General features: G+C 38.8%; 1 protein-coding gene across 3 annotated transcripts; it reads left to right on the top strand.

Annotated features, from left to right (window-relative positions):
* LOC139000637 (zinc finger X-chromosomal protein) lies at positions 1 to 27769 on the top strand. Of its 3 annotated transcripts, XM_070402778.1 has the most exons (7): positions 1 to 61; positions 4924 to 5493; positions 22465 to 22614; positions 23064 to 23204; positions 24222 to 24368; positions 25631 to 25771; positions 26569 to 27769. In XM_070402778.1, the coding sequence occupies exons 1-7, from the start codon at positions 1 to 3 to the stop codon at positions 27750 to 27752; spliced, it is 2394 nt and encodes a 797-aa protein (XP_070258879.1). In that variant the 3' UTR covers positions 27753 to 27769. The 3 variants fall into 3 exon arrangements, with proteins under 3 accessions (XP_070258879.1, XP_070258881.1, XP_070258880.1); XM_070402780.1 differs by lacking the exon at positions 4924 to 5493; XM_070402779.1 differs by lacking the exon at positions 24222 to 24368.
* Positions 27770 to 28000: the final 231 nt, after the last annotated feature.

Here is a 28000-nt window from a genome sequence, read left to right as displayed (position 1 = left end):
ATGGATGAAGATGAAATTGAATTGCAGCCACAAGAACCAAATTCATTTTTTGATGGAATAGGTATATCTATTTCTTGGATTGTTCTACTTTCCATCTGCCAAATAAGCATTTGCTTGTCAAGTGCATGAATTATGAGATCTTATATTGACTCATACTTAAGTATTTTGTTATCTTGTTTAAAATCTTATAGCCAAAATAATCAGTAACACCATTAACATTAAAATCTTAAATTATCTTTAGTAATTCTCATCTTCTGCAGTTACAGCACTAAGTCCAGAGAATATTGGTAGATACGTTGAAAATGTTTCTTGTTTAAATCTGTTTGTATATGTTTTTCATTGTTACCAAAATACATAGCCGTAGATTTAGTTAGCTATTACAACATAACACCAGTTTGTTACCTTATAGTTTTTGTAGGTCTGAAGTCCAGATATAGTGTAATTCCACTGAATTCTCACAATGTGTACAGTTTTACAAAGGTAGAATCAAGGTGTTGATGGCTGCATTTCTTTCTGGAGCCTCTGAGGGAGATATTCAAACTTTTTTAAGATATTCAAACTTTTGACAGAATTTAGTTCTTTGTGATTTTAAGGTGAAGATTCTTATTTCCTTACTATTACACATCATTTTTTGCTTCTAGAGGCTGCCCTTATTTTCTTTTTTGGTTAGTATGTGGTCCTCTGTGACAAAAGTGAGTTTTGAGTTCCTCTCATCTTTTGAGTTTTTTTGGATATTCTCTTCCACCACATCTCCTTTACTCCAACTAGAAGCCCACCCAAGATAATCTAGCTATCTTACATCCATAACCTTAATTTAATTACATCTGTAGGTTTTCTTTCTTTCTTCCTTTTTTTTTTTCAAAATCCTTATCCAAGGATACCTTTCCATTGATTTTTTACAGAGAGAGAATGGGGGCGCGGGGAAGAGAAACATTGATGTGAGAGAGAAATCTCATTCTGTTGCCTCCCATATGTGCCCTGACTGGGGATTGAACCCACAATCCAGGTATGTGCCCTGACTGGGAATCAAACTTGCTACCTTTTGTTATATGGGATGATGCTCCAAATGAGCACCTGGACAGAATTGTAGGGTTGTTGTTTTGGAGTGTGTGTGTGTGTGTGTTTATGTCAGGTAACATATTTGTAAGGTCTAGGAATTAGGGTTTGGATATCTTTGATGGACAATTCTATCTACCATTATCTGCGCTTGGTGTTTAAGCATTTATGTCTTTCCCTGAGGTTCTCAGATTTAATATCCAGTATTTTTATCTGAAATTAAGCAGCTCAGAAATCCCAAATATATTCTAAATTTTTTGCTCTTAAATCTCTGGTTTCTAGTTTATTAAATACTAGAGGGCCGGTGTATGAAAATTTGTGCACTAGGGAGAGGGGTCCCTCAGCATGGTCTGCCCCCTCTCACAGTTCCGGAACCTTCAGGGGATGTCCCATAGGGAGCGGGCCTAAGCTGCAGTCTGGCCTCCCTCTGCAGGGAAGCAACCAGGCAGATCAGGGGAAGGTGCTGTCCCCATCACCCTACTGCTTCTGCTGCCACTGCTGGTGGCCGTGGCTGAAGCCTGAGCCTGGGTTTAGCAGCTGCAGCACCTCATGGCTGCCTGATCCCACTGTTGCTTGAGCCCTGGGCCTCGTAGCTGCTGGGGCTCATGGCTGCCTGAGTCTAGGGCAGCTGTGGGCAAACTACGGCCCTCTGGCCGGATCCGGCCCTTTTGAAATGAATAAAACTGAAAAAAAAAAAGACCGTACCGTTTTATGTAATGATGTTTACTTTGAATTTATATTAGTTCACACAAACACTCCATCCATGCTTTTGTTCCGGCCCTCCGGTCCAGTTTAAGAACCCATTGTGGCCCTCGAGTCAAAAAGTTTACCCACCCCTGGTATAGATAATTCAGGCACAATTCATCTTCATATGTGGACCTGTTATAAACCTAAAGAAACATCTGCTCCCGACAGAAATGTTAGGGCAGTTTTAAATATTCTGTTTCAAACAGAAAAGAAAAGTTAAATGGAGTTACTAGTTCAAAGAAATTCTGAAAGCCAACCAGGAATATTCCATCATGTTTCAGCCGTGGGAATAATCCTTTATTGGTTCATGGCTCCCCTCTATGAGTCATCCTTGCTTTTTTTCATCTAAGGCAGTGGTTTTCAACCTTCTGGCCCTTTAAATACAGTTCCTCATGTTGTGATCCAACCATAAAATTTTTTTCGTTGCTACTTCATATCTGTAATGTTGCTACTGTTATGAATCATAATGTAAATATCTGATATGCAGGGTGGTCTTAGGTGACCCCTGTGAAAGGGTCGTTCGACCTCCAAAGGGGTTGAGACCCACAGGTTGAGAACTGCTGATCTAAGGGAACAAGTGTTTAAGGCTGTGTAGTTTTTATCAGCCTGCTACCTGCCCCTAGGAGCCAACAGTCTAATTTATATTGTACTCTCTCTCTCGGCCCCTTTCAATCCAAGTTCACATTGTTTTTGAAAGTTAAAATTTTTAGAAAATTTTTTTGCATCTCTTATGTATGACATAGGAATTTATTTAATATATTCAGGCTCATTTACATATCTTTCAGAGATAATATACTGCTCTTTCTGATTTCTACTGAGATGGCTGAGGGACAATGCCTTTAAAGCTCCTTTGAAGCACCCTAAGTTTGATTGAGGCACACCCTTAATGGCTTCAAAGAACTTTATGTTTTGATACTTTAGAAATATAGGAGTTGTGAAATCACATGTTGATTTTTTTCTAGAACATTCTTTTCTGCAACAAATCTTCCTAGTTTTAACTTTTTTTTCTTTTTTCCATGTGTATAGGTGGAGAACTTCCCAGTTGTTAAGTCCTGCTACATTTTTTTAAAGTCAGTTCTTCCTACAATTTAACTTTTTTTTCTTGTATTTTACTTAAGCTGCAAGAAGAAACCAGGCCACATCTTCAGTTCTTTACTAAAATCTCCTAGTTCATTGTTATATTTTATGCCTTACACATAACTGCAGGATACAATTTTACTAAGACATCTGTCACAGCATAACAAGGATATTTTTTCCATTGGTTTCCAATAACATGTTTCTAACTTGCTGTTAAGCCCTGACTAACAGTGTTTTTAAAGACTAGATTGCTACTGACAGTCCGTATATGACAGTTTAGTTATTCTATTAAGTCCACATAGGATTTCTCTACCTTGGTCATTTCTTCTGAGTTCTCACTGAGTTGTTAATGTCATATTTCTGCTAATGTTCTATTTGTGAGATAATTAATAAATTATCAGATCCAAAGCCCTTTCACCTTTTTAGGTGATACGTCCATCAGCACTGAATTCTGTGGTACCAAAATACTGCACCCAAAATGAAACAAACAGCAGTTTAAAACAACAAAACTTATTGTCACTCAGTTTCTGTAGGTCAGACAACTATCAGGGCATAACTGGACTATCTCCTGTGAATTTTATATGGCTGAAATCAAGGTGTCAGCAGGATGTTCCTTTCTGGGACTCTAGGGATTATTCTGATTCCATGCTAATTCAGATAGTTGCTGAAATCACTTCCTATTTGGCCAAGTCCCAGTTTTCTTCTGGTTATTAGTGCAGTTTTGGTCATTGGTCCTTGTAGTTGCTTGTGTTGCTTCTTATGTTTTCCATGAGACCCCTTCCAACAATAGTCAGTCTCTCTCAGACTTAAAATTCTGCTTCAACTCTGATGCTAGATGGGGAAAGTTCTATACTTTAAGGATTCATTTGATCAGGTTAGATCCACCCAAATTATCCTATATAATAAAAGGCTAAGATGCAAATTGTCCCCTCGACTGGGAGTTCGACTAGGGGGTGCAGGGCCGGCCCCCCGCCTACAATCCCTCCCCCTGGCTGGCTTGGCCCTATTGGTCCTGATTGCGGAGGGCCGGCCAGACCCCACTCCCACCTGTGCACAAATTTGTGTACTGGGCCTCTAGTCCAGTATAATAGCCTTATCTTAAGGTTTATAACCTTACTTACACCTGCAAGTGTTCATGGCATAAGCCATAATGTGACATATTTAGAGTCCCAGCGATTAGGACAAGGTTAATTAAAGGTTCAGGCCTTGCTAGGTTTCTCCCTACTGATACCATATGCTATGCAAACAACTGTGTGGTCTTAAAGTCATTTAATCTTACCAGGCTCCTATTGATTTACCTCTTTACCTTCCTTCCTAACTGAAGAGTGGACTAGAATAGGGTTTCTTATATTCTGAGGAACTGCCTGGGAGGATAGGAGGAGATTGGATGGAGGAAGAGTATTTTATCCTGGTGAAGTTAGGGGGTACCCTGCTCCAATTAACTTTATCTTCCATCACTTTTTTAGTAACTGCACTTGTTTTATTTATCCATAGGGCTCATCATTTGCCTTTCCCTTTACTGCTTATATATGGTCTTTTATTTCTTTCAATTTATGTCACAATCCTTTTATGTCCTAAATTCAAAGGGTAATTTCTAAATTTCTCATCATAATATTGTAGTAGAATAGAATGGTAAGATTATAAAGGCTGAAAGAAAAAAGAAGGAAAGAAAATAATTCTAAGTGATGAAAAGAAGAAAACTGATGTGTTGAAAGAGTTGGGATAAAATCTATTTTTTTTTGTTACTTGGTTAATTTATGTTATTATTTCTTAAGATTTTATTCTAGTTGCCTGGGAACTTCGTATGTTGATGTTCTAAATTTTTTTTTCATGAATAATCTTCTGTAACTGTTCCACATTTTTTGTCTTTCTAGTATTTCTTTAATGAATCAAAAATAGATTCTCTTTTTCTTTAATCTATTTCAATATTTGAGAAAACAGGATGTGGGCTATCTTCTGGATGCAAATTAAACATTTACATCATTTTAGATAGTAATGCTTGCCTACCTGAAATTTGTCATTTTAACTTTTGTTTTTTTTAAGGAATTGATGCTACAGACATCGATGATGATCAAATTCTTGTGGAAGTTCAAGAAACTGTTTTTGTTTCAGATGTTGTGGATTCAGATATAACTGTACATAACTTCGTTCCTGATGACCTAGACTCAATTGTAATTCAAGATATTATTGAGGATGTTGTTATTGAGGATGTTCAGTGCTCAGATATCTTAGAAGAAGCAGATATATCTGAAAATATCATCATTCCTGAGCAAGTGCTTTATTCAGATGTAACCGAAGAAATTTCTTTAGCACATTGCACAGTCCCAGATGATGTTTTAGCTTTCGACATTACTTCAGCCTCAATGTCTTTGCCAGAACACTTCTTGGCAAGTGAATCTATACAGATGTCTGACATTGGATATATTGAACACGTTGTTCATGATAGTGTAGTAGAAGCAGAAATCGTGACTGATCTTCTGACAACTGATGTAGTTTCAGAAGAAGTATTGGTAGCAGATTGTGCCTCTGAAGCAGTCATAGATGCCAACGGGATCCCTGTGGACCAGCACCATGGTGATAAAAGCAACTGTGAGGACTTCCTTATGATTTCCTGTAAGTCTTGGGGTACAATAATTGTTTAAGGTCTCTTATCACATCGGGGTGATATTTTCATGACTTATTAAGATAAATTTTGTAAGCTTATGAGCATTACTGTTTTAGTTTGGATCCTGTAAGATGAGCTATAATTAAGACAAAAAGTGAAATGGTACAAAGTAAAGTGTTATTACTATACAAGGATGGAGTAATTGATTAGGAAGGTAAAGGCTGAAAAGAATAGAAATCATGAAAGATGTGACTAGGCTGAAACCTACCTAATCAGAATTACCACTGAAACTTGAAAGGATTTCAGCTTAGAAAAATAACTTTAGTCTTTATTATACAGTCAGTTCTGCAGGTACTGTCTTTTTTCCATAACAATTTCTCTTTCAAAATAATTATCATTTTTAAAACATTAATTCACTGTTGGGTTTAGAATTATATTATTTCGATGCCTTTAAATAAAGTCAATTTAAGACCATAAACAACTATATAGATTTCAGGTTTATTTAAAATTTAATGCCAGAGGTTCTATACTGTGTTCATTGCTCTTTATGGCATGCTGGCTTCCTGGACTGTGTTTAATTCCTTACCAATTAGGACAATTCTAATTTTGCTTAAGTAGCAAATGTCATAATAGTTCTGTTAATAAATCTCAATAGGTGTCTCTGATCTTTCTAACATTTTTAGATGTGTTCTCTACAATAATAAGGTTTCAGTTTGTTAGTTGGTCCTATCCCCTACCTCTTGGTTTAAATAAATAGGTTGTTCTAAATTACCAACTCATGGGACTATAAGTTTTATACAGATAGAGTTCAGAGTATTCCTATAAACACTACATACAAGTCTTTACCCCTGTATCTTTGAGTATAGAACAGCAAGGCTATCACATAAATTTTGGGGCAGAGAGCAAAATTTCTTTACTTCTTAATGTGATCAAATATGTCATTATGGCCCAACATAGTGGTAATGAAATTTTCTACATCTAATTGAACTTGCTTTATAACTGTTAAGAGCCTTATGTACTGATTTAATAAACATTCTTTGAATTTCTTCTGTATAACCTGTTCTAGATAAAGTGTTGAGTATTATTAAACACAATAACATACAGTTTTTGACCTAGAGCTTATAATTTAATTTGAAAGAAAGAGGGGGTAGAAGTAGTATATATTTTAACTTAGTAGGATTTAATTTTATTATTATTTAATACATACTAAATATAATTTTTTTATAAGATGACTTTATCTAGAGATATCAGTTTTCTTGGTATTGTCTTGTTCTAGAACAAAGTACTTTCTATAATTTAAATCCCTATTTGGGAAGGAAGGGGCCATATTTGGGGGGTTGTCAGGTAGAGAAATTATGGCCTGATCTGATTTATATATGATAGAGAAAATGGAGAAGCTATTATTGAGTCAATTTCAATGCTTTTCATAGCATGAGAAATGGAAGCATCTGTTTTTATATCTTTATTCAACATGTATAGATCAAAGAATAATGTTTCTCTTTTCTTTAAAAATTTTAGTAATTTATTGGATCTCTATATATCTAATAGTTTTTAAGAGTCTATATTGGTAAATTTCTTCCCTTTAAAAATCTTACTTAAAATGATGACAAAAGTTTATTTTTATGCTTTTGTTGTAGTGTATCTGGACACAGATGTTCATTGTTACAACATAACTGCTATATTCAATCTTATAGTCTAAACTAGGGGCTCAGTGCACGAATTCATGCTCCTTGAAAGGAACTGTGGGCTGTGAGGCTGTGATGGGCACAGGGGCAGGTCTTGGCCCATCCTCTGTGCCCCCATCCTGTCCCTCCAACTGTGACCCCACATCCTCTATTGGCCGGCAACCTCGTTCCCACAGGTGCAAGTGGTGGGCCGGACTGCTGTGCTCAGGAGCAAAGAATTTTCAGTAACCACCAGAGGCTTGCCCTGATGACAGTGACCAGCACCCAGGCTGGTCTGGCACCCCTGCTCACCTGCTCCACCATCCCACTGTGGCCGATGCCTGCCATGTTCTGTGCGTGACATGTCCAGCGCATGTCATAGTAGCCGGTTGTTCAATTGTTCCACCGTTCAGTCTATTTGCATAGTAGGGTTTTATATATGCTTTAAATTGATTGTCTTTCTTGAAGACAGAATCTGATGCATCTTGTCCACTTAGGTATCTTTTTCATCAAACTTTATTTACTGGTATGAAATATTTGTTGAATAAACACATATAATTAACTTGATAACTGAAATTCTATGAATATTATGAATAGGGCCATCTATTTTAGATGTTTTAATCAGTTGACTTACTTTCAGTTTGTAACTATTTATGACTTTGCTTATAATGAATACTTAATAAAAAGAGTTTCAGTAAATGAATAAATGAATGAAGCCCAACTGTCATATCTGACACATAAACTCTGAGGGTAAATACAATTTATAGTTTGTTGCTTCTGGTAGTTATTAAAATAGAGGAGATAGTAAAATATGTATTTTATATTTTAAATATATCTATTTATTGATTGATTTCTCTATAGCTAATAATTGGGTATGTATGTAACTTACCACTTAATGTCCCTCCAGGTTTTTTGGAGTGGTAGGGTTAACTGATAAAACAAAATTTTGGAATTTTTACAATACAAACAAGAAGAGTAAATAAAAATATTTTAGCAAAGATATTTTGATCAGTTTTTAAATTTTGTTCTGATAAAATTTAGAAGGATATTCTTCTTCACCAGACTAAAAGTTTTCTTTATGACTAAAAAGTAGATAATATTGCAGCAGATACATATTTTCACAGGAAATAATATACGACAATAAAAGGAGATGGAAGCTAAACTACTAGAATACAGGATAGAAACTGAAGAGAAAAAATAATATTGAAGTAAACACCACTGTAGCAGCAATAATGTAACTGACTGTAATCAAGGTTCTTCTGATGAGGCTTTAAAAATTACAAAATGGTTGAAAGAAATGTAAAAATAATTATGGAGAAAATTTATAGATACAGCAGACAGAAACAGGAAATAAAACCCATGTACAGAAAAGAAAAAACAAACATGACAAAGTTATGAGAGAAAGTTTTAATCTAACCATTATTTAAAATCCTCTCCTATATAGGTAAAATCAGAACACTAGTAGAAATGGCCAAAATAAACTTCAGAACTGTGGAAACTAATAACTTGCAACATAACAGGGAGTGATTTATTCAAGAAAAAAGGCTAAATGTGGTAACAACATTTTTGTGGCCTTAATTTGAACTGTTCACATCTATGCCTAAAGTTGTGTAAGTTAACTTTAAAAACCAACACCCTTTTTTTTTAAAAAAATCCTCACCTAAGGATATTTTTTCAGTTGACTTTTAGAGAGAGTGGAAAGGAGGGAAGGAGAGGAAGAGAGAGAGAGAAACATTGATGTGAAAGAGACACATCAATTGGTTGCCTCCCAAAGGCGCCAGACTGGGGCTGGGATAGAACCTGCAAATCAGGTACTTGTCCTTGACTGGTAATTGAACCCATGACCCCTATGATTGCTCTAATCACTGAACTACATTGGCCAGGGCCAACATTCTTTTTTTCCACGATAAACATGTATAACCTGGCAGCTTACTAGAGAGGGCATCCATTTCAAGAGGATTATCATTATTTGACTTGTGTAATGGCTCCTTTGAAAGACTCCATTGACAACTGTCTTCATTTTATGTATATTCTGAGTTGCTAGTGAGCAACCTTTTCTCTGGAGTTTTCCAAAAAGAGAACTATTGAATATCACTGCTAACTAAGGCAGTAAGGGCAAACGATCCTATATAATAAAAGGCTAATATGCAGATAGACCCAACTGCTGAACAACCAAACAACCGGTCGATGTGACGTGTGATGACCATCAGGCGGTGCGCACAAAACATGGCAGGCGGCAGCAGGTAGCAAAGTGTTGAACATGGTGGATGTCAGCTGTAGCGGGATGGTGGAGCAGTTGAGTGGGGGCACCAGACTAAGGTGGGACGCTGGTTGCTATCATCGGGACTAGCCTCTAGTGGTTACTGAAAATTCTTTGCTCTCGCACCTGCTGGCACTCGCACCTGCTGCTGGCGCTGGCCCCACTTACACCCTCTGCCAGTGCCAGAGCCACTGCTTGCACCCACTGCTGGCACCCGGTGCCGGCCCCAATTGCTCAGTGATGTCATTAGGTGCAAGCCGCAGCTGCTGGCCCTAATTGCCCCTCAGGGCTTCTCCACCTACCTCTGTTTCTGAGGGGTGATTGGGGCTGGCAGCTGCTTCTCGCACCCGCTGCTGGCACCGGAGCTGCCAATTGCACCTGCTGCTGGCACTGGCGCTAGTCCTGATTGCTTGGCACTGTCAGTGGATGCGAGCAGCAGCTGCAGGCCCTGATCACCTCTGAGGGCTTCTCCACCTCTCCCTGCTCCTAAGGGGTGATCGAGGCAGCAGCTGCCGCTCGCACCTGCTGATGGTGCCGGCCCCTCTTGCACCCGCTGCTGACACTGGCCCCAGTTGCTCTGTGCTGTCAGTAGGTGTGAGCAGGGCCAGTGCCGTCAGCGTGCAGGAGCGGTGGTAGCGGTGATGCCAGCAGATGGAACTGGGGGGCTGTGATGGGAGGGGCCGGGCGAAGGTGCGGAGGATGGGCTGAGACCCACCCTTGTGCCCACCGCAGCCTCACAGCCCATAGTTCCTTTCAAGGTGAACAAATTTGTGCACTAGGTCCCTAGTCCTATATAATAAAAGCATAATATGCAAATTGACCAAATGGCAGTTGGTGGGGGCAGGGCTGGTGAGTAGGCGGTGCCAGTCCAGCCAAGGTGTGCCAACAGGCAGAGGGAGGGGATGGCAATTGGGGAGGGAGGCGACAGTGACCAGCGGCAGTGGAGAGGCAATGGCGGGGTTGGGGCCATGCCAACTGGCTGGCTCTGTCCCTTGGCCAGCCACCTGTTGCCTCCTGCAGATAGAGGCTGGCAGCGTCAGCAGTGGCAGGGTGATGGGGGTAGCACTGTCCCCTGATCACCCACCTCGTTGCTTCCTGCAGAAGGAGGCCAGACTGCAGCATAAGCCTGCTCTTTGTGGGGAGCGGGCCTAAACAGTCAGTAGGACATCTCCTGAGGGCTCCCAGACTGTGAGAGCGTGCAGGCCGGGCTGAGGGACCCTCCTTAAGTGCATGAATTTTCATGCACCAGGCCTCTAGCAGCTGTTGTAACTGTAAAACTTACACATTTTTTGGAATGAGATGTCCATGGGAGCTTTGAAAAACTGGGACATATTCTAGAGAATTTAAATATAAGAATGAAAGGGAGGTGCCTGTGGTAGGGAGAAATCTGGCAAGGCCCGAACCTTTGATTAACCTTGAAGTTCTATCCAAGCAGGAATTAAAAGCCAATGTGGAGTATAAATTACCTAGCTAAATATTAAATAATTGTGTCTCAACACACACACAGAGCTCCTGGGCAAAATAGGAAGAATTACTGGTTGTATGGAAATCTTGGTCCAGTCAATAGTTGATCACTTAATCAACTTTAGTGGCCATACAAACATACAATGCTAACTATGGAATTGGCTCACAGAAGTTACTACACAAAGCCTGACCGGTGTTGCTCAATTGTTGAGCATCGACTCATAAACCAGGATGTCACAATCCTTAGTAGAGGATGTGCACGAGGCAGCCGATCAATGATTCTATCTCATCATTGATGTTTTTCTATCTCTCCCTTCCTCTCTCTGAAATCAATAAAAACATTTTTTTAAAAAAATGCTACTACACATGAAGCACCAAATCATTGGAATGGGAGAATCTGATTTGAAGTATTGCCAAATTTGAAAGTGTTTTTGTTTCAAAGACAGTCAAGAAAATGAAAAGTTTACTTAGAATAGGAAAATATTAAAGCATATATTTGAAGGTATGGGAAATAATATATAAAAGAACTACAGCTGAACAATGAAAAGGCAAATAATGCAATTAAAAGATGAGAACTTGAGTAGACATTTTCCCAAAGAAGCAAGTAAGCACATAAAAGATACACAACATCATTAGTTAATAGTGGGTTGTAAATAAAAATTAATGAGGTATGACTTTCACACTGAAATGGGATTTTTAAAAATGGAAAGTAAATTATTGGTGGGAGTAAAAAATGTACTTCAGAAAAATTTGGCAATTCCTTCAAAAGTTAAACATAGACTTACCATGCTACCCAACTATATATATCAATATCTATATAAATGCCTACATATACCTACATATATATATATATTTCCAGAAGAATTGAAAACATACATTTACACAACAGTTTTTATGCAAATGGTCATATTAATCCTAATAGACAAAATGTTGAAACAACACTGATGCTCATCAGTTGATTAGTTTTTAAAAATGTCATATCATACAATGTTCTGTTATTTGCATTGAAATGTAATGCTTCAAAATGGATGAATTTTGAAAATGTTATTAATATGTAAAATATCTAGAATAGTTGTATCTATAAACAAAAGGTAGACTAGTGCTTGCCTAATCTAATTGTGGGATTGACTGGGGAAAGAGGTTAGCTAAAGAATGCAGAGGTATCTTTCTGGGGTGATGGAAATACTCTGGAAGTAGAGGGAGGTGATTGTTGAATAACTGTCAATTTCCCAAAAACTACTTAATTACAGTTTACACACTGTAAAAGGGTAAATAATGGTGTGTGAATTTTATCTCAGATTAAAAAAGAATGATGAATTATCTGAGGCAATTAATTGTTATAAGAAATTAACAGAATAATAAAACAACCAAGTCATAATCACAGTTATGTAAGTGAACTTTAAGGGTAGATAAACAATTACATGGCCACTCACTTCAAAAACCACCTGGCCAGTGTGGCTTCAGTCTGGGTGTACTGAAGGGTTGTGGGTAAGATTTACCTGGGTTACAGGTTCTATCCCTGACAATCAATGGATGTGTCTTTCACATCAGTCTCCTTCCCTCCCACGCTCCCTCCCTCCCACCGTCTACAAAGCAATGGGAAAAAAATATCCTCAGATGAGGATTAAAAAAATACAGTGTCATGAAATAGTGCAATAATGAGTGAAAATTCTGACTAAATTATAGACAAACAATTTTATATTCATCTAATTTACTCTTCAAGTCTAAATTATAGATAAGTCATTCACAGGTTTTCCAGAAATTTAGAGACCTGTGAGAGCAAACAAAGAATCAATTGAAAGGATGAAAGAATTAAAAAATTGGTAAAATGACTGATAGAAATTTCTTGAAGTAATTAGACCAAAAGTACATTAAGATTATGCAACAAAAGACAATTGTTTACAAAATATTAACTACAAAATATTTCTGATAACGTAATGTATGTTTGTTGTTTTCTTATCTTTTATAACAAAGACAGTAGACACTGTCTTTAATATATTTTATTTTATTGTTTTTTTTACAGAGAGGAAGGGAGAGGGACAGAGTTAGAAACATCGATGAGAGAGAAACATCGATCAGCTGCCTCCTGCACACTCCCCTGGCGATATGCCCGCAACCAAGGTACATGCCCTTGACTGGAATTGAACCTGGGACCCTTCAGTCCGCAGGCCAACGCTCTATCCACTGCCAAACCGGTTAGGGCATAAAATATGATTACAAATTCTTACTAGTTTTATATTTTTTGCTTAGATGAGCATGAATTTTAAAATCTGTTTTTTCTTGAATTCATAGACATTGACTTGAACATTAAATAGATGAATGTTGAATATTTTCTATATGTTTGGCAATGTTGTAGGCTCTTCGAATCCCTAAACAAAACATGATAGTTCCTTACATGTTGACTGCCTTCAAATAGGCGTATAATTGATTACAGATAAAGTGCAGAAGCCAAGGATTAAACTCGGGATGGCTACATAAAGTGGTAAGGGAAAAGTGGTAAGGGTAAAGAAATGAAGAAGCATGGGCAGTGAAGTAGGAAAGAGGTTGAATCACAGACTCCTAGTGTAGAAAATGACGCATAGAGGATAATGAACATCTGTCAAATGCTGTTACTAATGGCAAATTAAATGTGTCCTGAGAATTGGTCATGAGTGATGTTGGTGAATACTTTCGGTGAACTCATGGGCAATAGCCTAATGAAGACAGTTTAGAGAAAGTGGAATGAGAAGAATTGGAGACATGAAACAATATCTTGCAGGAAGATGGGGGGCAGGGGGGAGAAGGGAGGGTGTGCACACATGCGCGCACACACGATTTAAGAGAAGGTGATGTTTTCAGAGAGCAGAAAATGCTGATAAATGTGAAAGGTAGAGGAGGTATTTAGTGCTTAAGCAGAGGGATTGGGTTTATTATTTATTATATCTATATCTATATATCTATATCTATATCTATCTATCTATCTATCTATCTATCTATCTATCTATCTATAAATGCATACACACACACACACACACACACACACACATATTTCAGAGAGGAAAGGAAAGGGAGAGAAAGAAACATCAATGATGAGAATCATTGATCAGCTGCCTCCTGCACACCCTTACTGGGGATGGAGCCCACAACTCAGCAGCATGTGCCCTGACCAGAAATTGAACCATGAGCTCAACTACTGAACCACACCATCCAGTTTTAAATTACAGGGAGCACAATTAGTTTGTACAACCATGCAGTGAAGACAAGATTTCTGGATTTAGTTGTTGCCAGGCAGGTAGAGTGAAATTCAGTAGATTATCTTTTATGATGTTTCAGTTCTCAGGGAAATAGAAAGTTAGGTCAATTGATTAGCTGGTTGAAATTTTAAGAAACAAATGTGAAGTAGAATGTTTTCAGGTCTTTAAAAATGGACCATTTGCATTGGGGGATTTTTTTTTAGGTTGATTTAGTTGCATAGAAACAAATGTAAAAACTTGCCTTAGATAGGTTTGTGGTTCTCCAAATCAAGTGTGATGAAATTAGAGATGTACATAGGAATTGGAAGAATATGCAAGGGAATGGTTAGAATGATCAACCTTGCAATTAAACTGGTTTCATAGTAATATTTGCTTTTTCTTTCTTTCTTTTTTTTTTAAATCCCCACCCAAGGATATATTTTTCTGTTGTTTTTTAGGGACAGTGAAGGAAAGAGATAGAGTGAATGAGAGAGATGTTGATATGGGAGAGAGATTGGTTGCCTCCCACTTCCTATTCCAACCAGGGCTGGATATTAAACCTGTAACCCAGAACCTGTGATCCTGTAGTACGAGGGCCACTGTTCTAATCACTGAACAATACCCACCGGGACTAGTCTTTTAAAGTGGAGTTGGAGCATAAAGGAGTGTAAACTTGATTAAACTTAAGGCACATGGGTTATTTTGGTGGGGTCAGGCAGGTTGGAAAAGAATCTAAAAGCAGAAGACAGTTTGGACAGTTGCTAGAGTGATTTCTATTTTACAAGGTATGAAAAGAAGAATGGGTAAGGTGATTGACAGGATCTTTGTTTCAGGAAATTTGATTATAGTAGTGAGTAGAGGTATTTGGTGGGAAACCTGTAGACAAGGAAATCAAATAGACATTTGTTACGTTCCTGGGATGTATAGTGATTGATAAACTAACAACAATGTTATCTTCAGAGATAGGACATTTAAGTAGATGGAGAAGAAAGACATATACTAGAGTAAGAATAATGAGAATGATAAGATTTTTGTGTTATGTGAAATTAAATTAGACAAAATGTAGCTCCTGTGTGAATCCAATATATCATTATTTTTTCTTGAAAAATTATGAATTTTCTCTAGAAATTTAGAGAAGTGAGATTTAATGAGATTAAATGAAAATGACTCTGAATACTGAAGAGAGACATCTTTTTCATTTATTTCCCTAAACTCTTACTTAGGAGCTCACTGGGTATATGTTAAGTAATGTGCTTTTATTACATATTTTAAAAACCGAAGTAACAGGAATATCTTTTACAGGCTATAGATAAATATGTGACATTTTGCAAACTCTAAAATTCCTCAATTTTTCAGTCCTGGAGAATTTTATTTTATGGTTACCACAGACATTTCTAAGAACATCTAGTTTTTTAGACATATCAATTCAGATTTTTCAGCACTTGTTTATAATCACTGTTTACAAACTTGCCAAAGGAGGCCAGCTTTATTGTCATAGAGTGAAACTCCTCAGAGATTAGTTCTCTAAAGAGGTATAGATTTATTCTTGATTCTCTGTGACTGGTTTGCTAAAATCTTCATTCAGTAATGCAAACTCAGTTTGAATTCCATTCCTAGCTTTAGGAAAATCCCGCAGTCAGCTGGATACATCTTTAAAATATTTAGCTTTGAAAAAATAGACTAAATACACATCAGACCAGAATTAAGAATATGATGTCTATTTCTACCCACAAACTATATTTACAAAACATAGCTAAAATACTTTATTTTAGATAGCTGTGCACAGCATTAAGGAAAGATGTATGTTCTTATGAAAGTATGCATGTATTTATCATTATAAAGAATTTAACTGTCCAAGTTCTTAGAATCTAGATATCATTAAGCTTTTTTGTTTCAGTTTATTGTCCTCACTTGCAAGTTATTAACTCAATCTGCTATTCTCTTAATGTTTACCAAAACCCTTAACCTTCTTTTGTTTATATGTTGAAGCCACCATTCAGGATTTCTTCTTATTTTTTGCATTTAAGGTCCTGTCCAATCCTCTCCCTCAGAACAACATGGCTACATTCCTATTAATATACTATAGCCCAGTGCACGAAATTGTGCACGGGTGGGGTCCATCCTGTTGGCCCAGCCCCCATCGGGGCCTGATCAGGGCTGGGCTGGCTGTGGGGAGGAGCCTTGGGCGATTGGCTGGTGGGCCCCACCCCCAATTGGGGTGGGGTGGCAGATTGGGGGTCAGCAGCTGGGGGAGGAGCTGTGGAAAGTTGGCCAGCTGGTCCTGCCCTTACTCGAAGCGGGGGGGGGGGGGGGGGGGGGGAGTAATTGGGAGTGGAGCTGACTGGGGGGAGGGGCCATGGGCTGATCAGGGTGGTGGGGGCCCATCAGGGGTGGGGCCGGCTGAGGAGGGGCCACAGGCAGTTGGCTGGCTAGCCCCATCCTCTATTGGGGTAGGGAGGGTGATCAGGGGCAGGGCTGGTGGGGGGAGGGTAAGGGGGGGCTTCGGAGGTTGTCCAGCCAGCCCCACTCCCTGATCTGGCCGATTTGCTGGCTGCAGTGTGCATCATAGCGGCTGGTCGTTCTGATCATTCCGGTGTTCTGGTCGCTGACTTTTTATCTCTAATAATAAAAGCATAATATGCGAATTAGACTGGACATCCGAATGACCTTTCAGTCGTCCTTCTGGATGACCTTCCAGATAAAGTCATGGCTGCAAGGGCCGAGCCCCTTGTATGAATTTCATAAATTGGGCCTCTAGTATACTAGTATATAGATAATTTCTGTTCTCAGGTTTCAAAAGAACTAATTTTTTTCCTTTTAGGAAAATTTCATCTTTGTTCCTAGTTTCACCTTTTTCCCTTTCTGTTTGAAATCCTGACCCAATTATTCACCATGTCATCTAACTCACTTTATGTAGATCATATAAATCATGAACATACATATTGTTACAATTGAACAATAACGTTCTTGCTCCTGCAATCCATTCTGATTGCTGCTCCTTCTCCTTTTAAAAAGTAAACTTCTTAAAGAAATGTATACCTACATAGACTTTTCAACCCACTTTAATCTGACATCATGTAGCATTCACTAAAATTGTTTTCACCAAGAACATCAGTGTTACTGCATATCACTGCAGGTATTTCTCCTTGACTTTGTACATGGGTGTTATTGTTGTTCATGTCTGGAGGAAAGATTTCAGGATGCTGTTTAAAAATATTTTGTGCAAGTAATTTATTTGGCATGGGGTTTGTCTTTATTTCTGATAAATTAGAAGCTAAATTAGTTAAAATGTCACTGTATTTTCATTTTTTCTTTTTAATCTTATCCTCACACAAGGATATTTTTTACTTTGATTTTCAGAGAGAGTGGAAGAGGGAGGGAAAGACAGAGAGAAATATTGATGTGAGAAAAACACATCAATTTATTGCCTCCTGCATGTGCCCCAACCAAGAGCCTGGGCTGGGAGCAGCCTGCAACCGAGTATGATTCCTTGCTGAAATCGAATCTGCGACCCTTTGGTCCACAGGCTCTATCCACCAAGACAAACCAGCTAGGGCTAGGGCTGTATTTTTACTTTTGAATGTCAGGTATTTTTTTTATAAAATATATATTTTTATTAATTTCAGAGAGGAAGGGAGATGGAGAGAGAGATGGAAATGTCAGTGAAGGGAGAGCATCATTAATCGGCTGCCTCCTGCAGGCCCCACACTGGGAATTGAGCCTGCAAACCTACCATATGCCCTTGACCAGAATTGAACCTGGGACCCTTCAGTCTGTAGACCCATGCTCTGTCCACTGAGCCAAACCAGCTAGGGCTTAATGTCAGTTTTTGAAATCCTAAATTCATTTTAATGCTTTGTGTAAGAATGCTCTATGTAATTCTACATAAAAATGTTGATCTAGATTCTAGACATATGCAGTTGTTGGATCTCTTGTTGAACATGATGAGAAATTTGCAGAAGTATTTTAAAGATGTAAAAATCTAAATCCTATGTTTATAAGCAAGAATTTAAGACAAAATTAAATAGTGGTAAAAACTATTACCACAGGCTTATTAGCTGAGTTGTGCTTGAATCATGAACATACTCATCTGACCTCTATTAATGGAAACCATCAGTCGTTATACAATTTAATGCCTACAATAACTTAAATATCATAAGAGTATATACATTCTTAAAGTACCAGTTTGAGTCACATGGATTAAGTTTTGAATTCTGGCTGTGCCAATTACTAGTTTTGTGACCTCAGGTAAGTCAGTCATTCAGCTTTTTTAAACTTGTTTGGTCTGTTGTATGCAATGTTGACAATATTTTAATACTTTTCTCAGTCTTAGTATAAGTGTTAGCAGTACATATAGAATGTTAGCTTTATTATTAGTACTATCACACTTAAAAATAATCATCTGAATTATATGCTTTTCTTTTTTAAAATTACATATTTTTTATTGATTTTAGAGAGACAGGGAGAGAAAGAGGAGATAGAATATCAATGATGAGAGAGAATCATTGACTGGCTGCCTCCTACATATTCCTCAGTGGGGATCAAGCCCGGGCATGTGCCCTGCCTGGGAATCGAACTGTGACCTCTTGGTTCATAAGTCAATGCTCAACCACTGAGCCACTGAGGCCCAGATGAGTTATCTGCTTTTCTATTGGATTATTAACTTAATAAGTCCATGACTTCTCATGTATTTTATCCCACTTCCTAGCCCAAAGTCTAATTTATAGTTTTGACTCTGTTAAGTTGAATGAATGTATAAACAAAAGGATAACAAAATATATCTACTCAGGGGAACATGAGAAAGGGAACTAAAAGGAAAATGAAAGACTTGGTGAGTGTATTAAAGACAAGTTAAATCAATCATATTTTCTTATCTTTGGTTCTGTTCTCCACGGTGTTTCTGATCTTTTGCTGTCAGGTAACTTGTGTCTAGATTAGAAAAAACATTCCTTCGATTTTTGGCTTCTGCACTCCACATCAGTAAGTGTCACTTTCGTTGTGAGATCATAAGTGGATAGCAGTGAATGAAAAAGGTTACATTATGTGGAAATTTTATTTTTGGTGTTTATTCCAAGAATCTTCTTGTTTTGGACATTATTTTTTACTTTTGGTAATTTTTCAAATCCTAAGGACAATATTACACTGTTTCCTTTGCTACATTGATAAGGTTTAAAATATGAAATGCTCTATTTTCTCTCAATCTCTATTGTTGGGGTTTATGTGTGTCTCTATTGGTAATTCAGAGTAGTTTTTCCCCTCCAAAACATGACATAGTCAACCTTCAGTAAGGTAGTGAGAATGTCTTTAAAAATACGTTGGCTGTGTTTGTCAGCAATGACCCAGATTCACTATTTTTTATAAAGTTGTATGTGTTATGTGTATAAGGCACTTTTATGTTTAAACAATTTCATAGGATAATTTATATTCACCATTACAGTGTACCTTTTTGAAAATCAAGTTTTGATATTTTTTTAAAAAGTACAATTCTAATAGAAACAGATAAGAAAAAATACTATTAAGAAGTGAAATAAGCCAGTTGGAGAATGATAAATATCATATGATCTCACTCATTTGTGGAATGTAATAACCAACGTAAACTTATGAACATAAATACATCCAGAGGCAGAGAAGCATCGATCAGACTATCTAACTTCAGAGGGAAGGCAGGGGAAGGGATCAACAAAAGGACTTGTATGCATGCATATAAGAATAACCAATGGACACAGGGCCTGGGGAGAAGTCAATGACAGAAAAAGTAGACATATGTAATACTTTATTTTATTTTACTTTTTTATTAAATCTTTATTGTTCAGATTATTACATTTGTTCCTCTTTTTTCCCCCCATAACTTCCCTCCTCCCAGTTCCCACCCCACCCTCCACCCTCACTCCCCACCCACTGTCCTCATCCATAGATGCATGATTTTTGTTCAGTCTCTTCCCGTATCCCCCACACCCCTTTCCCCCCTAAGAATAGTCAGTCCATTCCCTTTCTATGTCCCTGATTCTATTATAATCACCAGTTCATTCTGTTCATCAGATTATTTATTCACTTGATTTTTAGATTCACTTGTTGATAGATGTGTATTTGTTGTTCATAATTTGTATCTTTATCTTTTTCTTCTTCCTCTTCTTAAAGGATATCTTTCAGCATTTCATATAATACTGGTTTGGTGGTGATGAACTCCTTTAGCTTTTTCTTATATGACCTTCACTTCTGAATGATAGCTTTCCTGGGTAGAGTACTCTTGGTTATAGGTTCTTGGTATTCATCACTTTGAAAATTTAATGATGATGTGTCTTGGTGTGGTCCTCTTTGGATTCCTTTTGTTTGGGGTTCTCTGCGCTTCCTGGACTTGTAAGTCTATTTCTTTCACCAGGTAGGGGAAGTTTTCTGTCATTATTTCTTCAAATAGGTTTTCAATATCTTGCTCTCTCTCTTCTTCTGGCACCCCTGTAATTTGGATGTTGGTACGCTTGAAGCTGTCCCAGAGGCTCCTTACACTATCTTCGTATTTTCAGATTCTTTTTTCATTTTGCTTTTCCGGTTGGGTGTTTTTTGCTTCTTCGTATTTCAAACCTTTGACTTGATTCTTGCGATCCTCTGGTCTGCTGTTGGGAGTCTTATAATATTCTTTATTTCAGTCAGTGTATGCTTAATTTCTAGTTGGTCCTTTATCACAACATCAAGGGTCTCACTAGATTTCTTGAGGGTCTCATTAAGTTTATCTGCAGTTTATCTAGAAAATTCTTGAAAAACCTTAAAAGTGTGGTTTTGAACTCTATATCCAGTAGTTTGCTTTCCTCCATTTCTGTTATTTGTGTCCTGTTTCTTTGTCTCCGCATTTTTTATGCTTCGCTGTGTCGATAGAGTGGCTTTCTGTGCTAAGTGTCCTATAGGGCCGAGTGGCTCAGCCTCCCCAATTACCTGAGGTAGACACTCTTGGTGCAACCCCTTGTGGGCTTTGTGCACAGTCTTGTTGTAGCTAAGCCTTGATTGTTGTAGGTAACACTGGGAGGATTTGACCTCCAGGCCAATTGGCTGTGAGAATCAGCTGTGTCTAGGGTGGGAGAACTTCTGTGCTGAAGACACCCTTCTGTGGCAAGACTTGCTTCAGTGGGGCTTTAGTGCTCACTGAGACTGCCCCCTGAGTGTGTCCCTTATGAATCTGAGGAGTTGTAATTGGATGGTCCCACTCTGACCACTGGGTACACTGGCTCTTGGATCTAAGGAGGTGCTAATCTAGCCGCTGCCTGAGGCTATCCAGCAGAAGCCAGCTGTAAAGCAATGCAAGTTGCCCTGGGACCTTGGGGCAGCTGCAGTTTGTTAAGTAATTTTCAGAGTACAAAGGGCCTGGCCTTTCATATGCAAAAGCCTTCATGTGCCGCTTAGGCGGGGCGGGGTCCCAGGGGATCAACAGGGTGGGCTGAGCGAGTGAGCAGTATGGCTGCTCTCAGTCCTGTCCTCAGAGGCCCCAGCAATCGCTCTGTGTGCCTCCAAGAGAAAGCTGCCCTCGAGTTCCTACCGATGCCAGACAGTCCCGTTTCTCCTGTATGAGTCTGGGTCCCCAGAGACTCCCCCAGAACTGGAGCTCAGAGCCTGAGACTCCCTCCCGAATGAAAAAGACAATCGTGACCTCAGCCGCCAGCCCTCTCCGCATGCACCTCCGCACCTTTGTATTTTACTTCCTCACCACACCTCCTCTGAGTCTTGATATGCTTTTCTCTTTCCTTCTAGTTGTAGAATTTCCACTCAGCTAGCCTTCCTGTGGTTCTGGATGATGTCCTTTCCGTCTTTTAGTTGTATTTTTTAAGTGGCTGTGCGAGGCAGCAATCTCCGGTGTTTACCTATGCCGCCATCTTGGTTTCTCCCCATATGTAATACTTTAAACAATAAAGAACTAAAAGAAGCAGTGAACCAACAAAAAACATGATTGTAGCTAAATTAGATCAAGTTCCACTGGTGATAGTCAAATTTAATAATAATAAAAAAAGAAGCCATGAACATTAGGTAGTACCGATAAAGTACTTAAGTAAGATCAGTGTTTGCTGATTTGCTAGTAGATATTCTGCCCAAGATTTTTGAGAATATAATGATGCATATACTTAATGGATATAATTTAACCAGGGGTATATAGTATGTCCTTTCATGACTTTTGTTAGTTTTCAAGGCTACCAGGTATTTGCTTTAAGTGTTTTTTACTTTAATATCTCCTCCCACTTTGATAAGACTTTCAAAATGTAATCATTGATTTTTCTACTTTCTAAATAATTCAATTATATGAGTCAAGTTAAAGATTATGTTTTTAAAAAGGACTTTTGAAAATGGTAATATTTTATTTACGAATCTACTATTATTATGTGTTTCTTTATTTTTTAGTAGATGATACTGGCAGAATAGAACAGAATGTTTCCTCTGGAATGGCCATGGACACAGAGTCAGAAATCAGTTCTTTGAAAGTGGATGGCACGAGTCCTGAAGTCATCAAAGTGTACATTTTTAAAACTGACCCTGGAGAGGATGACTTAGGTAAGAGGAAACCCTTAGTATGTTCATATATCCCAATCAAACACATCAACCTGATCACTTAGATTAGAACAGTTAAATTTTTTAGGATAATTTATAAAACAAGTTTTCATTATAATAAAAGCATAATAGGCTAATTAGACTGGACGTCTTTCCAGACGACCTTCTGGACGAAGGCGGGGCTTCAAGGAAAGCCCAGGTCCCAGGTGCCTGCTGGAGGCTGGAGGGAAGCCCAGGTCCTGGGTACCAGAGGGAAATCCACGTCCTAGGTGCCAGAGAGAAGCCGGTGCTGGCAGTTGGGGGAAGGAAGTACTACTCTTGCATGAATTTCGTGCATTGGGGCCCTAGTTAACTGATATAAAAGCGTTGGAAGAGGTCATTATTTGTTAAAGTGAAACCAAGTAAAATTAAGTTTTCGGCTAAGTTCTTGTACCTGTCATCTTTCCTGCTAGGTGGCACCGTGGACATCGTGGAAAGTGAACCGGAGAATGATCCTAAAGAACTACTTGACCACAATAGCAGTATTAGTGTGCCAAGGGAAAAAATGGTTTATATGACTGTCAGTGACTCTAAGCAAGACGATGAAGATTTAAGTAAGTAGGCGGCCTTTTTATGGGAGACTGTTTTATATTTCTATATGCTTTTAATTTAAAATTCAACCATACAAAAAAACGAGCAGCACTATGCAGGCATATTTTATGTTTCTTATGCTGTATTCCAAAGAAGAACAGCAGCTACACTTAATGTATCGTTAGGATTTTACTTAAAACAGAAATTATAGTGAAGGCAAAACAAGGAATGATTCATTCAGATTTATAATTATTTACTACTAGAGGCCCAGTGCATGAAATTCGTGCAAGGCAGGGGGGGAGGGAGGGGGGGGAGGTGCCTTAGCCTGACCTGCACCCTCTCCAATTCAGGAGCCCTCAGGGGATGTGCTATTGACGGCTTGCGCCCACTCTCCATGGTTCTCTGCTCTCTGTGGGGCCTGCCTGCTCCACACCACGGGGATGGGAAAGCAGGCTCTGCTGGGTGCTGCCTGCTGCCCCGATTGGCTGTTCCCACATTGCCACTGCCATCGCCCAGCGGACCCTGCTGGGTGCTGCCTGCGGCCCCGATTGTCTGTGACCGCCCAGAAGGCCCTGCTGGGTGCTGCCTGCTCCCTGGTCGCCGCCACCACTACTGCCCAGGTGGCCCTGCTGGGTGCTGCCTGCGGCCCCGATTGCTTGCTCCCCGGTCGCCGCCGCCACCGCCCAGCAGGCCCTGCTGGGTGCTGCCTGTGGGCCCCGCTTGCCTGTCTGCGAGTCACCGCTGCCACCGCCCAGCAGGCCCTACTGGGTGTTGCCTGTGGCCCCATTTGCCTGCTGGGCCCATATTGCTGGGGTGACACTGCCAGCATCCTGCCCAGCTGCTATGGGCGCCGCTATCTTTTTCGTGGAGTGATGGTTAATTTGCAAATTCTCTTTTATTAGATAGAATATGAAAATAATGTTCTAGATGTGTAACATTTGAACCTTTTTCTGTTTTTCTATTAACTGTATTCAAATAAGAGATGTGGCAGACCTCTTAGAAACCTTGTCCTAAAAGTGTTCTGTTAATTTTCTATTTAGATGTTTCAGAAATCACTGATGAAGTATATATGGAAGTGATTGTAGGAGAGGAGGATGCTGCTGTTGCTGCTGCTGCTGTGCATGAACAGCAAATTGATGACAATGAAATAAAAACTTTCATGCCTGTAGCATGGGCAGCAGCTTATGGTAAGTGACACACTAATTAGAACAATTCATATTCTTAAACGTAAATTATTGTTGGAAAATTGTTTGTATAGCCTTAGGCTTCAGAAATATGAAGTGCCAGGACAGTGATTTAAGGAAAAGTAGAGGAAGATTATATGTTAACTAGAGGCCCAGTGCACGAAATTCATGCACTGGTAGAGTCCCTAGCGGCTGCCGGCTGCTGGGCAAGTACTCCCTCCCTTCCCCCAGCCAGGCTGGCCCCGCCCCCTGGTCAAACTCCTGGATGAACTCCTGGTCGAGGGGACAATTTGCATACTACGATTTTATTGTGTAGGAAGGTATTTTTTTAATTTTAGCAGGAATTTTTTTCATGTCTATTTTATGTAAGAGCCTAAAGTTTTTTATATTGATTATAGATGGGCCACAACTTTACTATTTTGAGTCACAATGAGGTATGCTCATGGAAAATGATAGATTTAGCAGTTAGGTATTTCCTACAGTCTTGTATAAAGTAGAGGCTTGGTGCATGAAATTCATGCACTTTGCGGGGTGAGGGGGTGACGCTCAGCCTGGCCTGCGCCCTTTCGCAGTCCAGGAGCCCTTGGGGGATGGCTGACTGACAGCTTAGGCCTGCTCCCCATGGGCCTAAGCCATCAGTTGGCTCCCACCGCTGCCGCTGTGCTCACCAGCCAGCTTCTGGTGTTGATTGCCTGCCCCCTGGTGGTCAGCACGCATCATAGCGACTTGTCGTTCTGCTGTTTGGTCAATTTGCATATTACTTTTTATTATGTATTTCTATGAATGATTTTCAATAGATATCTAAATTTATGTAGCTTTAAATTGATACTTTATTTGTTTTGACCTGGGAGTGAGATTGGTACAGTCAGACTGAATGAAGTTTTTGGAACAAATTCTGTTTATTAGTAGGCTGCTATATTTCTTTTGTTGACACAATAAAGAAATGCTAATCTAATTTAGGAGTGCTTATCCATCCAATTTTGTTTGGGAGCACACTGACCACCAGCGGACAGGTCTTGTGTTGATTGCCTGCCCCCTGGTGGTCAGCACGCATCATAGCGACTTGTCGTTCTGCTGTTTGGTCAATTTGCATATTACTTTTTATTATGTAGGATGTATATCCATAAAACTCATTAAGTAGCTAGGACATTCTGTCATTCATGAATATCATGGCTTAGTTTTCATTCTTGTAGTTAATATAGATTCCCTAATTTGTTATAATTAAAGAATACTGTATAATTTTATTTTTTAATGCTCATTGTTAGGTGGTGATTCTGATGGAATTGAAAACCAGAATGTCACTGCAAGTGCCCAATTGCACATAGATGAGTCTGCTGGACTTGGCAGACTGGCTAAACAAAAATCAAAGAAAAAGAGAAGACCTGATTCCAAGCAGTACCAAACAGGTGAGGGCACATAAGTTCCACAACACAATGTGTTTTATGAGCTCTCATGTAAAATTAGTATGTATCTACAAAGATGTTGTAATGGCATCTTAGCTGCTAAGCCACATATAGCTTTTGTGTATTGACTTGACAGATAAAATCTTAAGAATTTGGTGATATTCTTGAGTGATTTCCTTGGATAAAAAGAAATCGTCTTTGGAACAGACATTCAGGAAAAAATCAAAACCTTAGATTACTTTAGTGAAAATAAAATAAAATTCCTAAAATATGTTAGTTACCTTTCAGTGGATAATTTTAAAGAATCTGTTACTGACAGCATAAGAGGCATAACTTATAGAGGAGGAAGACAAATAATTTGGTTATTTATTGGGCCTATTCCTTTTCTATATTGTCTTGTGTAATTATTTGCATATTAAAATTTTCTTTATAGTTGTTAAAATTTAAGTTAACATAAATTTGTCTTGGAGTAAACAAGGTTGTAATGTTGAACTGTATTTCTATGAATGATTTTCAGTAGATATCTAAATTTATGTAGCTTTAAATTGATACTTTATTTGTTTTGACCTGGGAGTGAGATTGGTACAGTCAGACTGAATGAAGTTTTTGGAACAAATTCTGTTTATTAGTAGGCTGCTATATTTCTTTTCTTGACACAATAAAGAAATGCTAATCTAATTTAGGAGTGCTTATCCATCCAATTTTGTTTGGAATACACACTTTATAGTTTTGTGGAAATCAAAACAGAACTTGGTTTGATGTTTTATGTGCCTTTCTTTCTTTTTTTTTTTTTTTTTTAGCAATTATAATTGGCCCTGATGGACATCCCATAACTGTCTATCCTTGCATGATTTGTGAGAAAAAATTTAAGTCCAGAGGTTTTTTGAAAAGGCACATGAAAAACCATCCTGAATACCTTGCCAAAAAGAAGTACCACTGTACTGACTGTGATTACACTACCAATAAGAAGGTACATTTACACAACCACCTGGAAAGCCACAAGCTGACCACTAAAACAGAGAAGGCCATTGAATGCGATGAAAGTGGGAAGCATTTCTCTCATTCTGGGGATTTGTTTACTCACAAAATGGTGCATAACGAAAAAGGAACCAACAAAGTGTACAAGTGTAAATTTTGTGAATATGAAACCACTGAACAAGGGTTATTGAACCGCCATCTTTTGGCAGTTCACAGCAAGAACTTCCCTTATATTTGTGTGGACTGCGGTAAAGGTTTTCGTCACCCTTCAGAGCTCAAAAAGCACATGCGAATCCATACTGGGGAGAAGCCGTATCAATGCCAATACTGCGAATATAGGTCTGCAGATTCTTCTAACTTGAAAACGCATATAAAAACTAAGCATAGTAAAGAGACACCATTCAAGTGTGACATTTGTCTTTTGAATTTCTCAGATATCAAAGAGGTGCAGCAACATGCTCTTACTCATCAAGAAAACAAAACACACCAGTGTTTGTATTGTGAACACAAGAGTTCAAACTCAAGTGATTTGAAACGACATACAATTTCAGTTCACACGAAGGACTACCCCCATAAGTGTGATATGTGTGATAAAGGCTTCCATAGGCCTTCAGAACTAAAGAAACATGTGGCTGCTCACAAGGGTGAAAAAATGCACCAGTGTAGACATTGTGACTTTAAGATTGCAGATCCATTTGGTCTAAGTCGCCATATTCTCTCGGTTCACACAAAAGATCTTCCGTTTAGGTGCAAGAGATGTAGAAAGGGATTTAGGCAACAGAGTGAGCTTAAAAAGCATATGAAGACACATAGTGGCAGGAAGGTGTATCAGTGTGAGCACTGTGACTATAACACTACAGATGCCTCAGGCTTTAAACGACATGTTATTTCCATTCATACAAAAGACTACCCTCACCGTTGTGAGTACTGCCAGAAAGGGTTCCGGAGACCCTCGGAAAAGAACCAGCACATAATGCGGCATCATAAAGAACTGGGTCTCCCCTAACAATACTTGTACAGATGTTTGTGAAGATGCTGGCCTTGAAGCAGAAAATTCATTTTAAAGCCCATCAGTGTCATTCACATACAGAACTGTACAATGGTTTATGGTATGTACAAATAGAATATTGCTTCTAATTGACTTCTTGTTACATTTAATACCATAGGGTGTTCTATATCCTATTTGTTTAATGAGAGAAAAGTAGCAACAATCAAGTTGCTTTTATTTAAATAATCCCTGGTTCTATTTTTAAG

The sequence above is a fragment of the Myotis yumanensis genome, unplaced genomic scaffold (assembly GCF_028538775.1).
Source record: "Myotis yumanensis isolate MYYU_CA2020_CCGP unplaced genomic scaffold, mMyoYum1.0.hap1 SCAF_24, whole genome shotgun sequence".
Classification (NCBI taxonomy): Eukaryota; Metazoa; Chordata; class Mammalia; order Chiroptera; family Vespertilionidae; genus Myotis; species Myotis yumanensis.
This window is presented reverse-complemented; position numbering and strand designations above follow the sequence as displayed.

Bases quoted from the DNA above. Each gene is read 5' to 3' on its own strand.
- LOC139000637 (XM_070402778.1), top strand. From the start codon at position 1: ATGGATGAAGATGAAATTGAATTGCAGCCACAAGAACCAAATTCATTT. The intron at 62-4,923 runs GTATATCTATTT...GTTTTTTTTAAG, and splicing joins TTCATTTTTTGATGGAATAG to GAATTGATGCTACAGACATC. The intron at 25,772-26,568 runs GTGAGGGCACAT...TTTTTTTTTTAG, and splicing joins TTCCAAGCAGTACCAAACAG to CAATTATAATTGGCCCTGAT.